Source organism: Phocoena sinus, chromosome 13 (genome assembly GCF_008692025.1).
Source record: "Phocoena sinus isolate mPhoSin1 chromosome 13, mPhoSin1.pri, whole genome shotgun sequence".
Classification (NCBI taxonomy): domain Eukaryota; kingdom Metazoa; phylum Chordata; class Mammalia; order Artiodactyla; family Phocoenidae; genus Phocoena; species Phocoena sinus.
Window position 1 is genome coordinate 6082001 of NC_045775.1, and position 20463 is coordinate 6102463.

The window sequence follows — 20463 nt, forward strand, 5'->3', positions numbered from 1 at the left end:
CCAATTTGAAAATTCTAGGTGTAAGGGTGGGAGACTTGAAGCCTTGGAACAATGAATAACAACAGCCATGAACAACACCTATAGTTAGGATGGTTTCAAGATCACATTTTCAATAACAGCATTATTTCTGAAAAATTTAAAAGAACACCCTTCACAAAGATTGGAAAGTTTTAACTTATTAGTTCTAAAGGCAGAAATAAAACATCTTAAATGTATGTCATGCAGGAAGAATCTTGAAAGGTGGTGAGAAGTTAAGGTAACCTTCCATCAATGTCACCACTGAAAGACAAATTCTAAATAGATAACCTACCCTATCAGGTATGTTCACATATGTTCCAGCATCAAGTAGATCCTGTACAATTTCTGTATGTCCCTCCTTTGATGCAATCATCAAAGCTGTATTTCCATCCTTATCGGTTAAATTTACATTTGGATTCCTCTTCAAAATTTCTTTTACTGACTGTGTGTAGCCTCCTTTTACTGCCACAATAAGTGCAGTCATTGAATTCTACAAATCAAACAACACCCAAGGAATTAGTACTTTCAGAAAACATATAATTTATTCTATAGTCAAAAAACGGATGTTTTCAAATAGGTGGCCTATTATTAACAGTTATTTCTGATAATAAAATGCCAATATAAATAACCAGAAACAGACCAAAAGTGGCCAGAAGCATATTTTCCATTTTTGAAGATACATTAATTCTCTTCGGTCAATAGGACTGTTACGACATTCAATTCTTTAAATGATAATCCAAAATTGGAGTCATTTACAATGAACAAACCCTCTCACTAAAGTATTGACATATAAAATAGCTGACAGGATGATTCAAAATTAAACACATTCTAAGTTAAATAATCCAAAGTAAGAATCAATCAGACTTCAAAGAATTGTCTATAATAAAATCTGTGTGAAAAACTGAAGTAAAACAATGAATTAATAAGCTATAGAATATTTCAATAAAAGTATAACATATTCCTGTTTTCCACAGTGATCTACAAACCACATTTTCAAAACTGTCTTATTTTTAGTGGTTCTTTTAAAAACTGCACATTTAATTTATAACAAAATCACATAATAGAAGAATCTGACTCATTACAAAATAAATATTAAAACTTATTATTGGGATTTTGATCTAGTTTGAGATACCATGCAATTTCCTTATAGAAGTATTTCAGTTATTGTATCAGCCCCCAGAACTAAGCCATAATTCTCTCAATATTAAAATAATACCGCCTTTCCAGATTCCTCAGCAGTCAATAATCATAGAGACAAGCCACTCATCCACTTGATAAACTGTCCAGAAAGGAGGCAAGTGAAAGGTATGACTTCCAAGGCTGGGTAAGAATCAAGCTCTATCTCCGCACACCACTAAAATATTATGTACCCCTCGAAGGTCATCAATTAGTAGCTTCTGTCAACATGGACAATAGGAGGAGATGGTTGGTATTATGCCAGGAAGTCACTTTTAATGATTTAGAATTCACTTTTGTTACATTGCAGCCAGAGATTTGGTAGCAACTCTTCTCAGAATCCTTTATGACCCATCTCACATAATAATAATTATGTTAATAGAAGTCTGTATTGTTTCTTGTGCATAAATGTCATCTCCTTTACCTATATTCTTACAAGCTCAAGAGAAGAGCGATATGATAGGCTTCTCCAGTATCCCCAGCACGTCTGGCACAGGGCTGGGTGGACAGCGGGTACTCAATAAGGAATTCATAACTGCTAGACTGTAAGATATACTGAACCAATTTTTAAGCTATATATGTTTTGACCACTGATTTTTGATATTTTTAAATCTGTCTATTAGAGAAAACGAGTCACAGATTAAAATATCAAAAAATTATGGTATTTTAGAATTTTAAAGAAAAGTTATTTTAACAAAATAGAAACTCTTTCCACAATAGTAATTCAAACAATTTGATTTGGGGAGTATTTTAATTTATACTAAGATTACTAAAAGATATTCCATATAGTTTTAGCCTCCCAAAATTTATGTGCATTAGCAATAAATCCTTAAAAGCACATATCTGTAATACATAATATCTATAATATAATATATTTACCGGGATAACAGAAGATGTTTGTTTTTCTAAGTATCATTTAGAAACTATAGGGAAATTTTTCTAGGTATATACTAAGGAAAAAGTATTCTCTCTCTTAAAACTAAAAACATCTCTCTACTACCAGCAGTTAAAATAGAAAAGATACTTACAGCTCCTTCTTGATCAACATCAGCCCCCATAGCCAATAAATGTTTTACACATTCCAAATGACCCTTTCGTGCAGCCCAAACCAACGGGGTGGTTCCATACTATTAAAGAAATAATAAATTTAAAATTATTACCTAAGGTGTATTAAAAGAAACTAGCCCTCACCATGAATTTTGATAAAAATCATACGTTGAGCATTTTTAGATTATGGTTTATACCAATCATAATTTTAATCCTAGATAAATCATATTTTCCCCATACTATTTCTCCTTAATAGATGATTAACCACTGCATGAAATATATTTTAATTAACTTTAACTTTTACAATCAGTGACAATTTTTCCATCATAATGTCATACAGCCTCTAATTTCCAACAAGCTTTCTTTGCTTCCCATATCTTGTGAAATATAAAGTCCAACAGTCTGAAATAGTAACAACCAAGTGCCAGATACAGTTCTAAATAGTTTACACGAGTTAACGTGTGTAATCCTTATCAGAAGAATAAGTACAAACCACAATATCACATTTTAACAGATGAGCAAACAAGGCCCTGAGAAGTTAATTACAGGCTCGAAGTCACAAAGCTACTAGGAGGTGGAGCAAGACCCATGAACCCAACAAGCCTGGCTTCAGTCTGTGCTCTTAACCACCACCCCAGATCGACCTCTGTACCTGACAAAATAAATGTCCGCCTAGAAACTGCACTCAAAAGCACCTTCTGCTGGAACGTGATTCAAAAGACATCAGAGAATGTAAATCATGCATAAAAGCAATGCTTTATCTTTGGGGAGATTCATAAGACAATGAAGAGACACAAGAACACTCACAGTGACATTTAACTACATGGGAGACCGCAGGTTGAAATGAACATTTAATGAATACCTACTTTTTATAACAGCCTTGACCAACAACTTTTGTGCACTGATGGAGGTCTGGACAGTGAATATTGACTACAGAAGAAGGGGCATCTAAGTTGACTGGGTAAGTTAAGGAGACTTAACAGAGAAGCTAACACCTCAACTGAGCCTTGAGAAAATAAATAGGAGTTCATCAGGCAGAGGAGGTCATAACATTCCTAGCAGAGGGAATAGGATAAACGACGACACGCACTTCATAGAAATTCATAAAAGTTCACAGAATGGGGCTTCCCTGGTGGTGCAGTGGTTATGAATCCGCCTGCCAATGCAGGGGACACGGGTTCGAGCCCTGGTCCAGGAAGATCCCACATGCCGCGGAGCAACTAAGCCCATGCGCCACAACTAGTGAGCCTGTGCTCTAGAGTCCACAAGCCACAACTACTGAGTAGTAGTGCCTCAACTACTGAGCCTGCGTACCACACTACTGAAGCCCGCGCACCTAGAGCCCGTGCTCCGCAACAAGAGAAGCCACCACAATAAGAAGCCCACGCACCACAACGAAGAGTAGCCCCCACTCGCCGCCACTAGAGAAAGCCCGCGCGCATCAACAAAGACCCAATGCAGCCAAAAATAAATAAGTAAATAAATAAAGAAAAAAGTTCACAGAATGATAGACAATCTTCTGTATCCAAAAGCTTAGTGTATATGGAGACGAATGGCAAGAAGTGAACCTGGGAAGAAAGACTGGGGTCCAACTGAAAAGTCTGGGCTTTGCCCTGAAACCACAGAAGCTATCAAAGCTCTCCAAAAGCAAGAAAGAATGAAATAATTAAATAAATATTTATCAAATATTTGGGGTCTTAAGGATTTTAAAAAATGAATAGAACAAAATCCTGGGGAGCTTTCTGGAGCTGATGGCACATGAGCTGAGTGTGAAGGATGAACAGAAGCTAAAGCAGACGAGGATGAGAGGGCACTCCACACTGTGAAAGAGCACCTGCAAGATGTGGAGGGTTAAAAACAGATGGACTCAGGAACCTGCATCATTTGATAGTTGAGCAAAGGTAGTTTGGGGTAGAGAGAGCAGGAGAGAGGGTAGAGACGGAGGCAAGGATTATCTTTATACATCATAACAGGGATTGATGTCTTTAGGATTTTAAATATGAGAGAGAAAGAACAAGACTTAAATTTTAAAAGATCATCTGGGGGCTTCCCTGGTGGCTCAGTGGTTGAGAGTCCGCCTGCCAATGCAGGGGACACAGGTTCGTGCCCCGGTCCAGGAGGATCACAGCGGCTGGGCCCGTGAGCCATGGCCGCTGAGCCTGCACATCCGGAGCCTGTGCTCCGCAACGCGAGAGGCCACAACAGTGAGAGGCCCACGTACTGCAAAAAAAAAAAAAAGATCATCTGGCAACAATACAGAGAAGGCAGACAGGATCCACAGTAGAAAGAAGAGCTACAACAGTAAATAATGAAGATAGGGAATCAACCCTATCTATTTTCCTGAGAATGATGAATGTGATATAAAAGACAATGGAAGGACACTTAGCACGTATTTAATACCTAGGAGGAACCCACCTATGAGATGTGTGTCTTTATAAAATGTATTAATAAATATAAACGTAAGATACGTCAGAGCCACCGTATGAGATCATATGAAAATCCTTGTAAGTTAGACACACTGAGTGGACATAATATGAACTAGAACCTGGAAAGATCCTGCTGACCTACCTTATCGGAGCAGTTGACTTTAGCACCATTTTGCAGTAAAAGTTGCACTATATCTGCATGGCCTCTCCCTGCTGCCCAGATGATTGGGTAAACACTGTACTGCTGGGAGGTAGGCAGGTGGGTGAGTAGGTACACAGGGAGGGAGGGAGGGAGGGAAAGAAAAAGTCTTTTAGGTGGATATTTACAGCATACATTTGCTAAGAAGAGGAAACAACAAAGGGAGCAATATAAAGTAGTATTTTACAAAATCAAGTTACAGACCATTCTCCATTTTAAAAACACATGTAATACTCATAATACATAACTGGGAACTGAGATGCACTCAACCTTAAATATATATTATGAACACATCTATTTTTATAGATTCAATACACAATGTAATTATCTAACCAACAGGTTAAGACTAATAAGAATATAAAACCTTTCTTTATAATCCGTCCATTAACTTGAATAAAACCATTTCCTTTTTTTCAGCTGTACTGAGGTATAACTGACAAATAAAATTGTAAGACATTTAAAGTGCACGTAATGATCTGACATACATATACATCGTGAAAGGAATCCCCCCATCAATAAAACAATTTCTTAATCTGCAGTCTGAGATCAAGTCTCAAGCAAAGTACAATAGTAATGCATGTATTACCACCTATAAGAATGTACAGTCTGCTGTTTTTAGCCACCAAGTTTGTGGTGATGTTACAGCAACCACAGAAAACTAATACAGGTGACTTGGAGTAAGGTTTTAGCAGTGGAGAGGGCCAGAAAAAAAAAAAAAAAGAATACAGAAAAGTGGCATGGATATTTGGTAAATGTCTCTTTTCTTTAAAAGAGTTTAGATTAAGAATACATACACAAAGAAAACAGGTAAGATGACTTAAGGATTTCAAAATCTCCTTTTGAAATATTGTATAGTTATAATTAACATTTAAACTCTAAGAGTTGCCTTTTTGTTGATAAAAACTGAGAAATAAGCTTAGCCTCAGAAACAAATTCTCATTGTGTTTTGAAATCACATCCTGCATATTATTATCTTTAGTAAGATCTAGATCATTTTTATCCACTACGAAGTCCAAAGCACAACCAGCCTTAAGTATTCCCTAAAAGAACTTACCACTTACATTACAGATGGATTTTTTGTAACGCTTACCAGACCAGTAACACTTGGATTGGCACCATGAGAAAGAAGCAACTCGACCACTTCAGTACGGCCTTTATAACATGCCCACATAAGAGCTGTCCATCCTCCCTAAAGAAAACAAAAAGGTGGGGCGGGGGAGGGAAACAAAACACTGGATTGTCTCCAAGCACAAAAATGGCATTAATGAAGTTCCTTTTATAAGCTTTATTCTTTATAGAACCATTGTTTTAAGAAATCACTACTATGTAGTTTTAAATACCTAAGCTCCCCAGAGAAATACACAATAGTATGTGTAAAAAGTCAAATCTCTTAAGTCCAGTAATGATTACTCCGAAGTTTTATTATATTTTGGAAACTGACATAGAGAACATTCATGTTGGACTCTTTCCAAATTTCCAAGATTTATTTTGGTTTTATAAATATTTTCCTTCAGTAAACATTCTATGTCTCCAGATATTCTCCTCCTGGTATGAGTCTAGACGTTTTCCAGAGAGGGATTCCAGGAACCCCATTCAACTCCTGCAACTAAACCCGTCCTATAAACTCCAGATCATTATCATACCTCTTGCTAAAAAAGAGAGGATGAGAAGGCAATGATCTGTAGACCATGATTTCCAGGGGTGGGCAAAGTCATTAAGTATGAATTAACAGCATGGTAACTTTCTATTTTTTAAGCTACAGGAGTAGTGTTCTTGTTTTGGCAATGTTCTCTTTAACTATAATGCAGTTCAATGAAAGAGACAAATGCAATCAAATTATACTAAGAAGTGAATGTTTTGTTTGCTTTTTTTTTTAAATCAGTATTTGCACCAATCCAAATTTGGGTTCAAGAATATAAATCACTTAATCCTTCTGATTCTGTTTCACTGTCACTAAAGAAGAGATTTAAGACAAATATTTGCCCTAATCCGAAAAAGGCAAAACTATAGAAAGGGAAAGCAGATCAGTGGTAGCCATGGGTTGGGGAGTGGGTGGAGGGGCTGGTTATGAAGCAGCAGCATGAGGTACTGTTGAAATGATGCAGCTGCTCTGTACAGAGCTGTGGCGGTGGACGTGTGACATCATGCGCTTGTCAAAACCCACAGAACTGAACACCAGAGAAATGAATTTTATTGTAAGTAAATGTTTTAAAAATCAACTAGAATATGGGGAAGACAGAATATAGACTGGGATGAATTAATTATATTACAAACGAATCACATAATTACTTAGAAGCTGATCTAGGTAACTCTGGAAAGCAATATTTTGACTGAATTCTGTAATAATGCTAAAGACGAAAAGAACTGTACACAAACAATGTATTTAGTAGCAAATCTGTTTCTCTCACGGTATGGATTAGAAATTCTGAAACTATTTGTATACTAGAGGTGAACAAATAAGTAAATATATAGTGTGGATAGTGACAGCCAGATTTCTCACAGTCAGAGGAGAGTTACAAATTAAGAAAAGGGGGAAGGCTACAGTGGATTGGGTTCATGGTTATCGACCTAGTCTATCTAAAAAAAAAATATATATATATACACACACACACACACACACACACAGATACAGAATAGATGTATGTGTATGCAAGAGTTAATATACAGACATGTATTTCCTACATCTATCCAATGAGAAGCACTACAGCAGTGACATCCCAGTAACAATAAGCATACCTAACACCTAGATTACTGGTTTCTAAATATCATTTTCGAAAAACAGGAACTAGGGTTCCTTGGAAAACTGATTGATTCCAGGGCTGATAATCAGGGAAATAAGGCAGGGAAAATATAAGATGAACCTGAGCCTGAAGCATTTTGTAATGCCAGAAAGTAAGGAAGTGCTAAAATGTATATCTACATATATCTATATGTAGGTATATATTTAGAGAGACAGAGTCAGAGAGAGAGAACTCTTCTTTACAGAAGAATTCTAATTAATAAATGTAGATGGAATGATGAAAATAGAAAAGTCACCATTGTAACACCAGAGTCATGACTGCTGCATGCAAGATGCATTGATGGATGCTAAAATAAATGAATGAAAATTTAATCAAAAACAAGATATTTGTATAGTCTCAAAGTATCTTCCCTCAAATATTTAGTAATTACAAAGGGAAATCTGACAGACACTACCTTAGCCAAGATACATCCCCAGTGATACATTCTGGTGATGTATGTACCTAGATGTGGTACACTAAGAAGGGCATATCATCTCCTTCCCAATAAAGCACAATCTCAGTCTAATCATTAGAAACATCAGACAAATCCAAATTGAGAGACATTCTAAGAATGCCAGACAAGAGGTCTTCAAAGGTGTCAAATTACAGAGCTGGGCATTTAGTCAAGTCTTACACACACCAATACTGTAATCTGTAAAATTCCTGCCCAGAATTGTGTTAATATCATTCCCTCATTTTAATTTGTATAGTATTACCCTATGCAAGAATCTCTGAGATAAAAATTTAATCTTGAGAAACCTATGCCCAAATTTGCAAAATGAAAAGACTGGAACTGACTGCCTATAGCAATGCTGTAGTTTGGTGTCCATTAAAGGTCTTCTCAAGGAAGAATCTTCACTGGACTTCCTGACATTATATCCTGGAATTATTCCTGAATCCCAGACAACCCCTGGTACAACCTCCTCTCCTCACAAAAGTCCCAGGGACTCTGCCCTCCCTCACAGTTCAGCAGCTGCCACCACCCACCCAATTCTCTGACGTTAGGGTCTCTCAATACTAACTACTAAGGGAGACACAGTCCTCAGTTTCCCTAATTTGGGGTGTTTAAAAGCCAAACACAGAGGCCCTTTAAATGTTAAAATGTGCTGTGATTTGATAAGTACTTCAGGGAAATGAGAAATATGGAGAACTAAGGAAGTTTAAGAAACCATTTTTTACAAATCTTGACAAGTTTTTACACATTCACAATGTATACTTTATAGTTCCTAACTCCCTTGCTGATATATGTGGAAGAATGATAAAGGAGAAAGCCTTTGGAGTAAGCAGTCCTGGGTTCAAAACTCAGTCTGACTGCTTAAGAGCTAAGTGACTTTGGGCAAAGAGTATTTCTTCCAGCCTCAATTTCCTGAACGATATACGCTGAGAACAAAATTAACCCTTAGCCCATAGGATTCTTCTCAGAAGTCAATTAATGACAGAGAGGCTAAAAAGCACCTGAAGGGTTCAGGCATACAAAAGCTACCTAATATTAATTCATCTGATAAAATGGTATGGTGCCTTTAATAAAATATTGAGAACTAGGTAATTCCATGAATTTCTCTTCTGCTTTATTATACACCAGTTAAGATAAGAACACTGCATTTTACTTTACCTGCCATACCCATCCTTTGGCTAGGTTACTGACATCATTACCTTCTCTCCCTAAATTTTTATAGCAATGTACTTCAATTTCTTTTCAGAAATAGGGAGGATACAAATGGTTCTGTATCCTTCTATAAAAATAAGTATACCAACCACTTCACTAAGTTTTGTTTTTTTTGTTTTTTTGGTTTTTTTGCGGTACGCGGGCCTCTCACTGTTGTGGCCTCTCCCGTTGTGGAGCACAGGCTCCGGATGCGCAGGCTCAGTGGCCATGGCTCACGGGCCCAGCCACTCCGTGGCATGTGGGATCTTCCCGGACTGGGGCACGAACCCGTGTCCCCTGCATCGGCAGGTGGACTCTCAACCACTGTGCCACCAGGGAAGCCCCACTTCACTAAGTTTTAAGAATAAATATAACACTGTAGAAGAACACTGTGTATATTACATCGTACAATATTAAGTGCAAGATGGTGGAGTGCTGCAGTTTCTTAAAAATGCCGACCACCTGTACTTCATAAAGCATCAGCAGCAAAGTAATACATGTTGTCTATATCAAGGCAGTTCAATCCCTTCTTTTTTTCCCCTGTTAAAATTAATCTTTGAAAAGGCTGTACATTTTGCAGAATAATTAAGCCAGAAATGATCCCTTTCTTCACCTTTATGCTTTAAGCAGATGCCAAGATCAAGTAAGAGCTAAGATAATTAAGAATCATGTCTTGTTAAACTTGTAATGTGTACAGATGGCATTAGGAACACAATCACATTTTGAAAATAAGTTTATAAATATTATTCTGAAAATCATGACTTTAAACAACTGAAAATATTTTTAAGATTATACTATGTCCCTCTTAAAGTTCTCCTTAAAGGGGACAACTTTCTCATGAGCTCTAAAACTGATACATGATAAAGGGTAATAAGTTGTTTTAACAACATTTCAGAATTAAAATTCTGAAATAAACAGAAAATAATGACTAAGAATATTCTAAAAGAGGTGCATTATATCACCGGGTTTTAAAACATTCTTGAGAGTCATTTCAATGCCCAATCCCAAATCCTAAAAACATTATTATAGTATCACCTCACACATAAAAATACAGGACTTAACACATATCCATTACTGCTAATAAGATTCCAGCTGATTAACAATGGATAAAGAATGTCCATACCAGGGCTTCCCTGGTGGCGCAGTGGTTGAGAGTCTGCCTGCCAATGCAGGGGACATGGGTTCAAGCCCTGGTCTGGGAAGATCCCACGTGCCACGGAGCAGCTGGGCCCGTGAGCTACAAATACTGAGCTCTGCGCGTCTGGAGCCTGTGCTCTGCAGCAAGAGAGGCCGCGACAGTGAGAGGCCCGCGCACCGCGATGAAGAGTGGCCCCCGCTTGCCACAACTAGAGAAGGCCCTCGCACAGAAACGAAGACCCAACACAGCCAAAAATAAATAAATGAATAAATAAATTTATAAAAAAAAAAAAAAAAAATATCCTTTAAAAAAAAAAAGAATGTCCATACCATATCACGGTGCTCCAGGTTAGCCCCACATTTAAGCAGTTCTTCCACAATGTGCAGGTGCCCTTCTTTTGACGCTGATATAAGTGCTGTCCAGTTATCCTTGAACACACAGACACAAATGTTATCATTTCAAAACCAAAAATAACATTCCAAAGTGAGGAAAAATAAATGTGAATTTATATACCAGATGATCATACCAAATTGACATGATCCAACCCACTCTAAACTACTCTGAAATTACACTGAAGCATAAGCTCTGTTAAGAATTTATCTGTCTACCTGTATGACTACAATGGTGTAAAAAGTTTCACAACTGCCTGTTCAGTCTTTTCACTGGACTTCTAATCACATACTGTGTTTTTCAAAAAGGAGAAAAGATGACTATCAAAACCTCAAAGCTAACCCTTGTGGTTAGCAACCATTACTATAAGTTGAAATTAAAGAGCCTGCAATCAGATTTAAGAGCACATTTACACACTATTAAAGAGATCCCATATGATGAGTTTAGAAACTGTACGATAAAGAACTATTCTTTATTTTTTTAAATAAAGCCTACAAGTATCCTATCCTAACTTTTATCCATGAGTGTACTATAAATTAATTCAAATGATCACTCAATTAAAATCACCAATTTAATATCATCAATTTGAATCATAAAAACAAACAGAAAAACAGATGTAGCTGTGTGACCCTGAAAAATAATTCCTGGGAAACAGAGAAAGTAAGCCTCTTGGAATAGTGATTTATCCCTCATAAACGGTATCAGAAGGGACCACATCTTTCTGGCTTATCATATGTGATATTTATAATAATAAGATACCATTATGGGGAGTTACTTAACAATATGACTCATACATATCTTCTAGGCAGGCATTTAATTTTAAGTATATGTGCTCCCTATTCAACCAGTGCCATCTATACATAAAAAAACCTGAAGAGCTGAGAATTTTCACTGAAAGTAAAAATTTCTCTCCTGTTATTACCCCTTTTAAAAAATTGAGTTAGACTATTACTAGGCAAAGTTGAGATACAAGTATAATCTATAATCTATTACTTCTGAATCATTTCTTAAAAGCAAAGTTAAGGAAAAGAAAAAGACAAATGAGTAAATTATTTCAATATATACCAAATCTTCCAGATTGCAATTAGCTCCATTCTTAATTAATTCTTTCACTATTTCCAGATTGCCTTGTTCAGCAGCTATCATCAATGGAGTCTGGCCACACTGGAGATATAAAAGACACAGAGAACTTGTCAAGATGCTGTACTTTAGCTGAAATACCAGTTAATTACATCACACTTACTTTTTCCTGATGTTATGTTAAGCGCTATTTATAGTATTTCATTAATTTAGAAACACCTCTGAATTCTTAAGTTCTCAGATTACTAATAATGTAAAAGTCAAAGAGAAAATGAGACTTTCTTTATGACAGCATTAGCAATCTGTTTTTGGCACTGCAATTTTATTCAAAATAAGTAAGCATGAATAATACTAGGCACTGAAAAGTAATTACCACGATGTATATAAAAATCTTAGGATATCTGTGGTAACCAAATTCTCTACCAATACAGTTAGAATATGATATAGAATGTGGTTTTATTGTATGTATAAGATGTTTTATCAGGACTAGAGAGAGGAAAGTAAAGCAATAAATAAAAACAATACAGGTGCTGTATATATTATGTAGTTTTTTTAAGCCTTCCCTTACAACCTTAATTCATTAAACTAAAGCCCCTACTAGCTACATCAGAGCTGCCCAGCCTGTGCCTAGAATGAGTCACAGCATAAGATACAGCGCTCCCCAGCCCTGAGACAGCAGGGCAGGGCCTGGGCAGCGGGATCCTGGGACAGGTTCCCTCCAGCAGCAAGCCTCGGCTATTGCCAAGTGCAGCACACACATTATCATTTTCTGTACATGCCGTGATATCAAACAGGTTAGAAGCACTGGGTTAAAGGTGCTGAAACATACTAAGGTATATGAAAATTACACCAAAAACTAAGTTCAATTAGAGAAATATTTATCTAAGCACCTACTTACTGAATGTGTATCAGTGGTGGGGAAACATCAGTGATTTTTTAAAATGCTAATCTGACAATAGTCCACTGCTTAAAACCCTCAATGGTTTCCTACTGCTCTTTTGGATGAGAACCAAAATCCTTACGCAGCCTGTGGTCTAATGATGGAGAGATGACAGCAGGCCTACCTTGAAACCTGTGCCAGGCCATTCCCTCCTCACCAATGTGCCCTCAAGCTCTTTCCCACCTCGGGACCCTCAGACAGAGTCTTCCCTCTACCCCACCCAGTTAACCCACCACCCACCCGGCAGCTCTTGGGTCAAACATCAACCCCTTAGGGAAGCCTTGCTAACCCCCTCTAATTTCATTTACTAAACTAATCCTTGTCTGTAATTACACATTTATTTGTGTGATTAACAACTGATTATTGTGTTTCCTCTAAAGGCCCTAAACTCCCAGAGGGTGGGAAGCATGTCTGTTTTGTTTGTTTAGTACTGTACACCCCCAGCATGAGGTAAAGTGACTGCCACACAGGTACTCAAATATTTATTGAGTAAATGAGTGAGCGAAGTCTGAAAGAATTTAAAAATCCACTAACGGCAACATACAAACATGGAAATAATTATAGTAACAGGCAATATGCAACAGATGCTACTATAAGAATACAAGTAAAGAGAAACACAAATACTGAGTTAAAGTACAAAAGTAAATTGAATTAAATACAGACACTCATATAATGATGGATACTAAATTATATGTGGTAGTCACCTGTCATTCAACCAGAGTCATTAGGGAATGAGATATTATGCATAAATAGATTTTCCAGGTGAAAAAGTTTATCCTTTAAATATTAAATTTGATTATAACTTTTACAATTACCATTTTCTAAAAAGTAATACACACATTGCTACTTGTTAAACAGATTAACTTAAACACTATGTTTATGATTCTGAGTCATACCTACAGACATCAATTATTACACCAGGCTTGCCTCTGTGAGCTCTAATGTCTTTGAGTTACTTTCTACAGCATGTTTCTCCCTTCTGATTAGATTAACTGGGATAAAAAGTGAAATATCAAAATCAATGGTATAATATATAAATTAAAACCAACTAATTGGCTCTATGGCCCTAAGGATATATGACTTGTACATCAGTTTTCAAAATTGTAATTCCCAAGACTCAGGAGCTTTCTGTTTACTTTCTGGGGTCACAGTCACATTTCAGATAGTTCACAAAGACAGGTGCTCTTAGAGTATGAGGGAAAAAATAAGTCAGATGTGTACTAAAATCCATAACACAAATAAGACAGATGGTGTAAACGTGATTAACTGAAACAAGCCAAATGAAAGACTTGAATAGTCATAACTTTCTCTTGCAGAAACTATTAGTTGTCTACCCAGTATCTAGAGCTACAGGATTTTGTTGGCGGTGGCAGCACGCTCAGCTAAAAACACCTACATTGTTCAGCCTTACTTGCAGTTGGAAATAGTCCATGGCACCACTCTGGCTAGGTCTCCCAGGAAGGCTCAGTAATTAGACTAACTCGGCTGGCCCGTTCCCTTTTCCTTCTTGTCTGATATGTGGACACAATGCTGCAGTTGTATCAAGACAGCTGATGTGAAGTAACAAGCACACAGAGAGGAGTGGCCAGAAGGGCAGGAGGAGCCTGGGAAGATATCCTGACGCCATCATATCAGCCTTGGAATGTCTCCTCCAGCTTGTCATTACATGAGAAAAATAAGATCTTAATTTGATTAAGCCACTATTTTGGGAGCTGTTACATGCAGTCCAAAGCAATCTTTAACCTTTTGTAGCTACATTATCCAAATAGATAAGTGATTTTCAGGAAAGCCTGCCGTTAAGTTTTATTAAATCCCTTAAGGTAGAAGGATATTTACCTTATAAGTTGTGCCTTATCACAAAACATATTTATTCTACTAGTTCTTGCTTAGCCAATCTAGTAACTACAGTTGTGGAGACAGAGTGACTTAAAAACAGTCATGATAACTTTACTCTTTCACTTCAATATGAATCACTAAAGGGCCCTCCCCTACCTAACCCCACACACACATCCCAGCAAATCCCAAACCCATTTCTTTCCAAAAAGTATAGGATCACATAACTCATATAATACTCTATTGATAATGACCTCAAGCCAAAACACCAAAACAGAACACTTGCGCGCCAACTAAGGTTCCACACAACAGCTATCATATTTTATCTCCGCTTCCCAGAAGCTACAAGGCAAAAACATCTCCTATTCAGCATCTTTTTGCTCTTCCCAATTCCTAGGTAGTCCCACTTCTATTTATTCAGGTGTACTGGGCCTAGATAACCATTGCCCTTTAAAGCAGTCACCTTTGGAGGATCAATACGTCTTCCAATAATTGTAGTGAAACTAGAACATTTTAAAATTCTCCTTTGAAGCTTCCTTCAGGATCTACATTTGTAATCACGTAACAAAATTCACCTCCTGAATTTAGAGCCCTGTTTCATTTTCTCAGACAGGGAATAATGTCCAACCTCAACACTATATCCTTGTATCAAGGAGAGCTGAGAGTGCTCTTTTCAAAAATAAAGTTAAATTAAATTAAAGCCCTTCGCTGATCTACAAAGGGCAAAGACTTGCCATCATTGAGAACATTCAGAGGCCAAGAGATTTATCTAGTTTACAAATAAAGTAGAAAAAAAAAAGGAAGGAAATTAGCATTTATTAATTGCAGCCCATCATATGCTAAGCACAGCATCGGGCAATTTTCCCCACATTATTTTATTTTATTTATGTAACATTTAAGAAACTTTTTGAAAACTGATAACCAAACATATTAACATGAGGTAATTAAGTACTTCACTTTTTAAAGGCAAGAAAGAGGGAAGAAGGTCTAAGCAACTTTTTAGAATTCTATAAAAATTAACTTTAATCAGAAGCTGTAGAAGCAAAATGCTAAAAAAGGCCTTGAGAAAGCTACTTTCTCCACAACCTTCACATTAAGCCATAATGTAAAAATCCCAGGTTGCTTCAAAGTATTATTTTAAAAATCCAATTTTAATTTATTGAATACTAAACTAGATGTAAATATCACTAATAACCATTAAATGCTACTGCATGCATGATAAGGTAAGCTCTAAGCCAAATACACTTCATTCTTTGTAAGATTAATTTAAGTTTATGCTTATTATGTGCTATTTTTCTCCTTCCAAGTGAAGCTATTTTCTCAATATTCCCAAAGAAACTGTCTATGAAATAAAACTTAATCTTTTTAAACTATCATTTTATTATTCCAAATATGCTAATATATGCTAATAAAATGACTACTTCCATAAGCAGTTCTTTTATAACAATGAACAATCTCCAATTAATTTTATCTCATTTATGCATAACAATTTTGACTATTCAAAACCATAGAAGGGAATAATGATGTCAACTAACCAAAATATAGTTTGTTCAATATAGAGACATTGAAGATATAGACACTATCATTAGATGAACTTATGCTTAAGACTCAAAGACAAAAGAGCATGAACAGATCATAGCTTGTTTGAAGTCAGACAGAATGGGTTCAATTTGGATTTCACCAGGTAATATCTTGGATAGGAAACTGAAGGATTAAGTCATTTATCTGTAAGTCAAGATAAATAAGAGTATAATTTTTTATGGAGTTTCTATGCAAATTAAATGAGCTAAATATATAGAACTATTACCATATCTGCATAAATAGTCAATAAAAACAATAACTATCATCAATGTATTGCAATAACAAAAATTTTATATCATGATTTCTTTAACGAGAGCTAACATTTAATAAAATTAGGTACCCCATGTCAAAAATAATAATAAAGAAATAACTGTTGATTCAGCAGCTTTCAAAACATTTATAGTATTTGCATACCCATGTTCATAGCAGCAGGATCCACAACAGCAAAGAGGAGGAAACAACCCAACTGTCTATCAATGGATAAGTGGATAAACACACCGTGGTACATACATATAATGGAATATTATTCAGCTTGAATAAGGAAGGAAATCTTGTCACATGCTACGACATGGATGAACCTCAAGGATATTACACTAAACGAAATAAGCCAGTCACAAAAAGACAAACACTGTACAGTTCCACTTCTATGAAGTACCTAGAGTAGTCAAATTCATAAAGACAGAAAGTATAATGGTGGTTACCAGGGCCTGCGGTCGGGGGAATAGGGAGTTGTATAATAGATATGGAGTTTCAGATTTGAAAAAGTTCTGGAAGTATTTCACATGTGAATTACTTAACACTACTGAACACCACTGAACTGTACACTTAAGAATGGTTAAGATGGTAAATTTTATGTTTTTTCCCCACTGTAAAAAAAAATCATAAAACTCTGCATGTCTACACACACAGATACATATATGTGCACACATATACACATATACATACATATACATTTGTGTAAAACTAAAATCAGTCCATGTTCATCTTATTCTCTGGTCAGAAAAAAAAATTACACTGTATTGAAATACAGTCCTAAGAAAAAGGATTATTTTTCTTAAGTTTTATAAAACATACATATGTGCCACTTAAAAAATTCATACAATAAGTTTATTAGTCCCTAAAATGTTGCAGCTTGGCTGTTCACAATAAAATAATCAACATTTTATTTGCTTGTATTGTTGAAAAGAAATATCTAATACGAGTTAATGAAAATGATGAATATATACTTCCCTGTCTTATTAAACAGAACACACGACCTATTTAACTATCTGTTAAAGATTTAAGTCTTTAAAATCCCAAGGCGTGTGGAATGAACAACTCGGGAAGAGGGCTGAGGCTCCAGAAAAGAAAATATTTCAGAAAGTCCTAATTTTGTCTGGTTAATCTTTTTTTTTTTTTTTTTGGTTAATCTACTTATAAGAAGATTGGGTCTAGAAGCTCTTCTAAAGTTTCCTAGAAACACTTTTGATTTCAGTAATTAAACTTCTTGAAGGGTGACTGTTCTATCTGGAAAAAAGCCAAACATAAGTCTCAGTCATAAAGCATAAATTCAATATTCAATCATTTATATAAGTTCAAATGTATTCCAATAATACAGGATTCAAAGCACTTTTAACTATAAGAAATTATATCATTACTGAGGGTGAGAACTACAAATTTCTTACTTGCCTTTATCCTTAGCACAGTGCCTCATACATAGTGGGTAGTCAACAAATATTTGTAAGAAGAATTTAATTTTAGAAACTTGGTCTTACCTCATTTCTCTCATCTACATCCTTGCATTTTTCAAGAAGAGCTTTCAAAGCAGGAATGTTTTCTTCTTCTACATAATTTATTACGCTCTGTGATATGAGAACTGACATTTTCACAGAAAGCTACAATACCTGTTAAATCAGATCATAATTTGGGATTAGGAAAAAAAAGTTACTACTAACTATATTACTTTCTTAACCTTAAACTTGTACAATTACACCTCCATTGGCAGGAGTAAAAACAAGGCCCCATAGCTCAGCTCTCAAAATGTCCACCCCTCTCCTCCCAAGACTCACACTCATCTCTCTCTTAACTCATCGAAACCCCAAACTCCAGACCCATCCCCCAAACCCTCCTCCTCACCACCACCCACCACCCACAAATAAAAGCAAGCGCTCCACGGCCTCTCCTGCTACGTTCTCCATCTCAGTAAACGGCCACTCCAGCTCCATTCTTCCAAGGTCAAAACCTTGGAATTATCCATGACTTATCTCGTCCCTTTACACTCTACATTCAATCTATTAGCAAATCCTTTGGTTCTACCTATAAAATGTATTTCACATCTGGTCACTACTCACGACCTCCATCACAACCACCCTGGTCCAGCCACCGTGACCTCTCACCTAGATCCCAACTGCTCTCCCCTCCTCCATGTTGCCCTTCCCACGGTCTATCCTCCACAAGGCAACCAGGTGATCTTTTGAAAATGTAAGTTGGACCAGAGCTTCTTAAATCATAATATACATCAGAATCACCTAGAGCTTGTAAAACACAGATGCCTGGGCCCTTCTCTCAGAGATTCTGACAAGTAGGTCCTGGTGCAGCCCCTGTATCTGTATCTTTAACACGCTCCACACACCTGCCTTTGCTCAATTTGCTCCCTGCATTTGGAACACCACTCCTAAATCACTGAGCTGCATCTTGGCCATCCTGTGCTCAAAACCCCCCAACAGTTGTCCTCTCACTCGAAATAAAAACCCCAATTCCTCATCATAGCCCAAAAGGCCCTGCCTGACCTATTCCAGCCCCTCTCCATGTCCCTGAGCTTATCTACCACTCTCTTTCGCCTTCATTTTGCTCAGGCTACCCAGGGTTTCTGTTCCAACGTCACCTGATCAGAGCGTCCCTGACCACTGTGTACGACGAGACAGTCATCACCCCCACTATCGTTCCTCATTACATCGTCCCGCCTTGCTTTTCCATGCAGCACTTAGCATCACTCAAGAAACCTTTGTGTTTTGCTTTCTGGGTTTTTCGTCTGCCTCCTCATCGTCCACCCCACCTCCAAAATGCAGCCCAATGGGAGTAGAGACTATTCCTGTTTTGATGCTGAATCCCCAGCATGTAGAAGAGTGCCTGGCACACAGCAGACACCAATATCTAAGAATGAATGAGCGTGCCTACACCGATGCACCCACCTGGAATTCTTCACCCATCTTTAACTTTCTAACAAATGGAAACATTCCTTCAAATTCCACCTCAGGGGGATCCTCCTCTGGAACCTCCTCCCCCTTCCTTCCCCTCACTCTGTCCTACCCCGCCCTGGTCAGTTTCACCCAGTACACCTATATGTTATGCATATCTGCAGTATTACACTTATAATAACATATCACAATTATTAATTTACTTTGAAAACAAGATCATGTCTTACCTTTTCATCCTCAGCAACTAAGGAAAGGCTTGGTACATCGCCATTAAATGGTTACGGAATTAACAGGAATATTTTATGATTACAGAGGCTATGTGCACCTAAATTTTAATGTTACACCTGGTGAATCTGGTTACGGTGTAAAACAGAGTTCTTTGTACTACTCTTACAAGTCTTCTCTAAGTTTGCAATTACTTTAAAATAAAAATTTTAAACACACATGCAAATGTCTGACAAAGCCCTTACTTAGATCAAATATTTTTCCTCACTATAGTATCACACAAGACTGGAATGAGCATAGTAAAGAAAAGTAGTTATAGACATTGAGCTCAGTTGTTAAAAAGAAAAAAAAAATTGAAAATCTTAAGATCTTCAAACCTTGTTACCTCTCTCCCCCGATCTGTTATGTGGATGGTATGTGTATCACCTTGAGATACATAAAACTTTAAAAGTTATCACTCATAGATTGTGACTAATATTAAAAGACTTCAGACTTAGATCCTTTTAGACTAAGATTAAGCAGAAAATGGTAATAGTAAAAAAAAAAAAAAAAAAAAATTGAAGCTGCCTTGCCTTAAGCCACCTGAAAGATATTCTTTAAACGAATCTATGAAGGAAAGGTGATCTACCTTTGTCATACAGTTTTGAGAAAATGCAATTCTACACAGCCATACTTGAATAACAGTTCGATCTAACAGTAGTCTGTTGGAAGTCTATAATTTACAATGCTTCAGGTTATCACTGACAAGTTGAATAATACACTGTTTCTGCCCTATGGAGACTTAGGGCTCTTTAAAGTACTGGAGGATA

At 36.7% G+C, this 20463-nt stretch overlaps 1 protein-coding gene across 16 annotated transcripts in view; it reads right to left on the reverse strand.

Moving 5' to 3' along the window:
• The window catches only part of KIDINS220 (kinase D interacting substrate 220), a 99410-nt gene that overhangs the window by 73982 nt on the left and 4965 nt on the right, over positions 1-20463 (reverse strand). For 7 of the 16 annotated variants that reach the window (XM_032653745.1, XM_032653739.1, XM_032653738.1 and 4 more), the window contains exons 2-8: positions 18008-18136; positions 11885-11983; positions 10759-10857; positions 5957-6055; positions 4810-4908; positions 2223-2321; positions 311-508 (exon numbers count right to left, since the gene is read on the reverse strand). In XM_032653745.1, coding sequence (XP_032509636.1) covers positions 311-508; positions 2223-2321; positions 4810-4908; positions 5957-6055; positions 10759-10857; positions 11885-11983; positions 18008-18115 — 801 coding nt within the window. In that variant the 5' untranslated portion in view covers positions 18116-18136. Of the gene's footprint in view, positions 1-310; positions 509-2222; positions 2322-4809; positions 4912-5956; positions 6056-10758; positions 10858-11884; positions 11984-18007; positions 18137-20463 lie in introns of those variants that run through there. The other 9 variants (XM_032653737.1, XM_032653736.1, XM_032653732.1 and 6 more) reach the window with 3 other exon arrangements.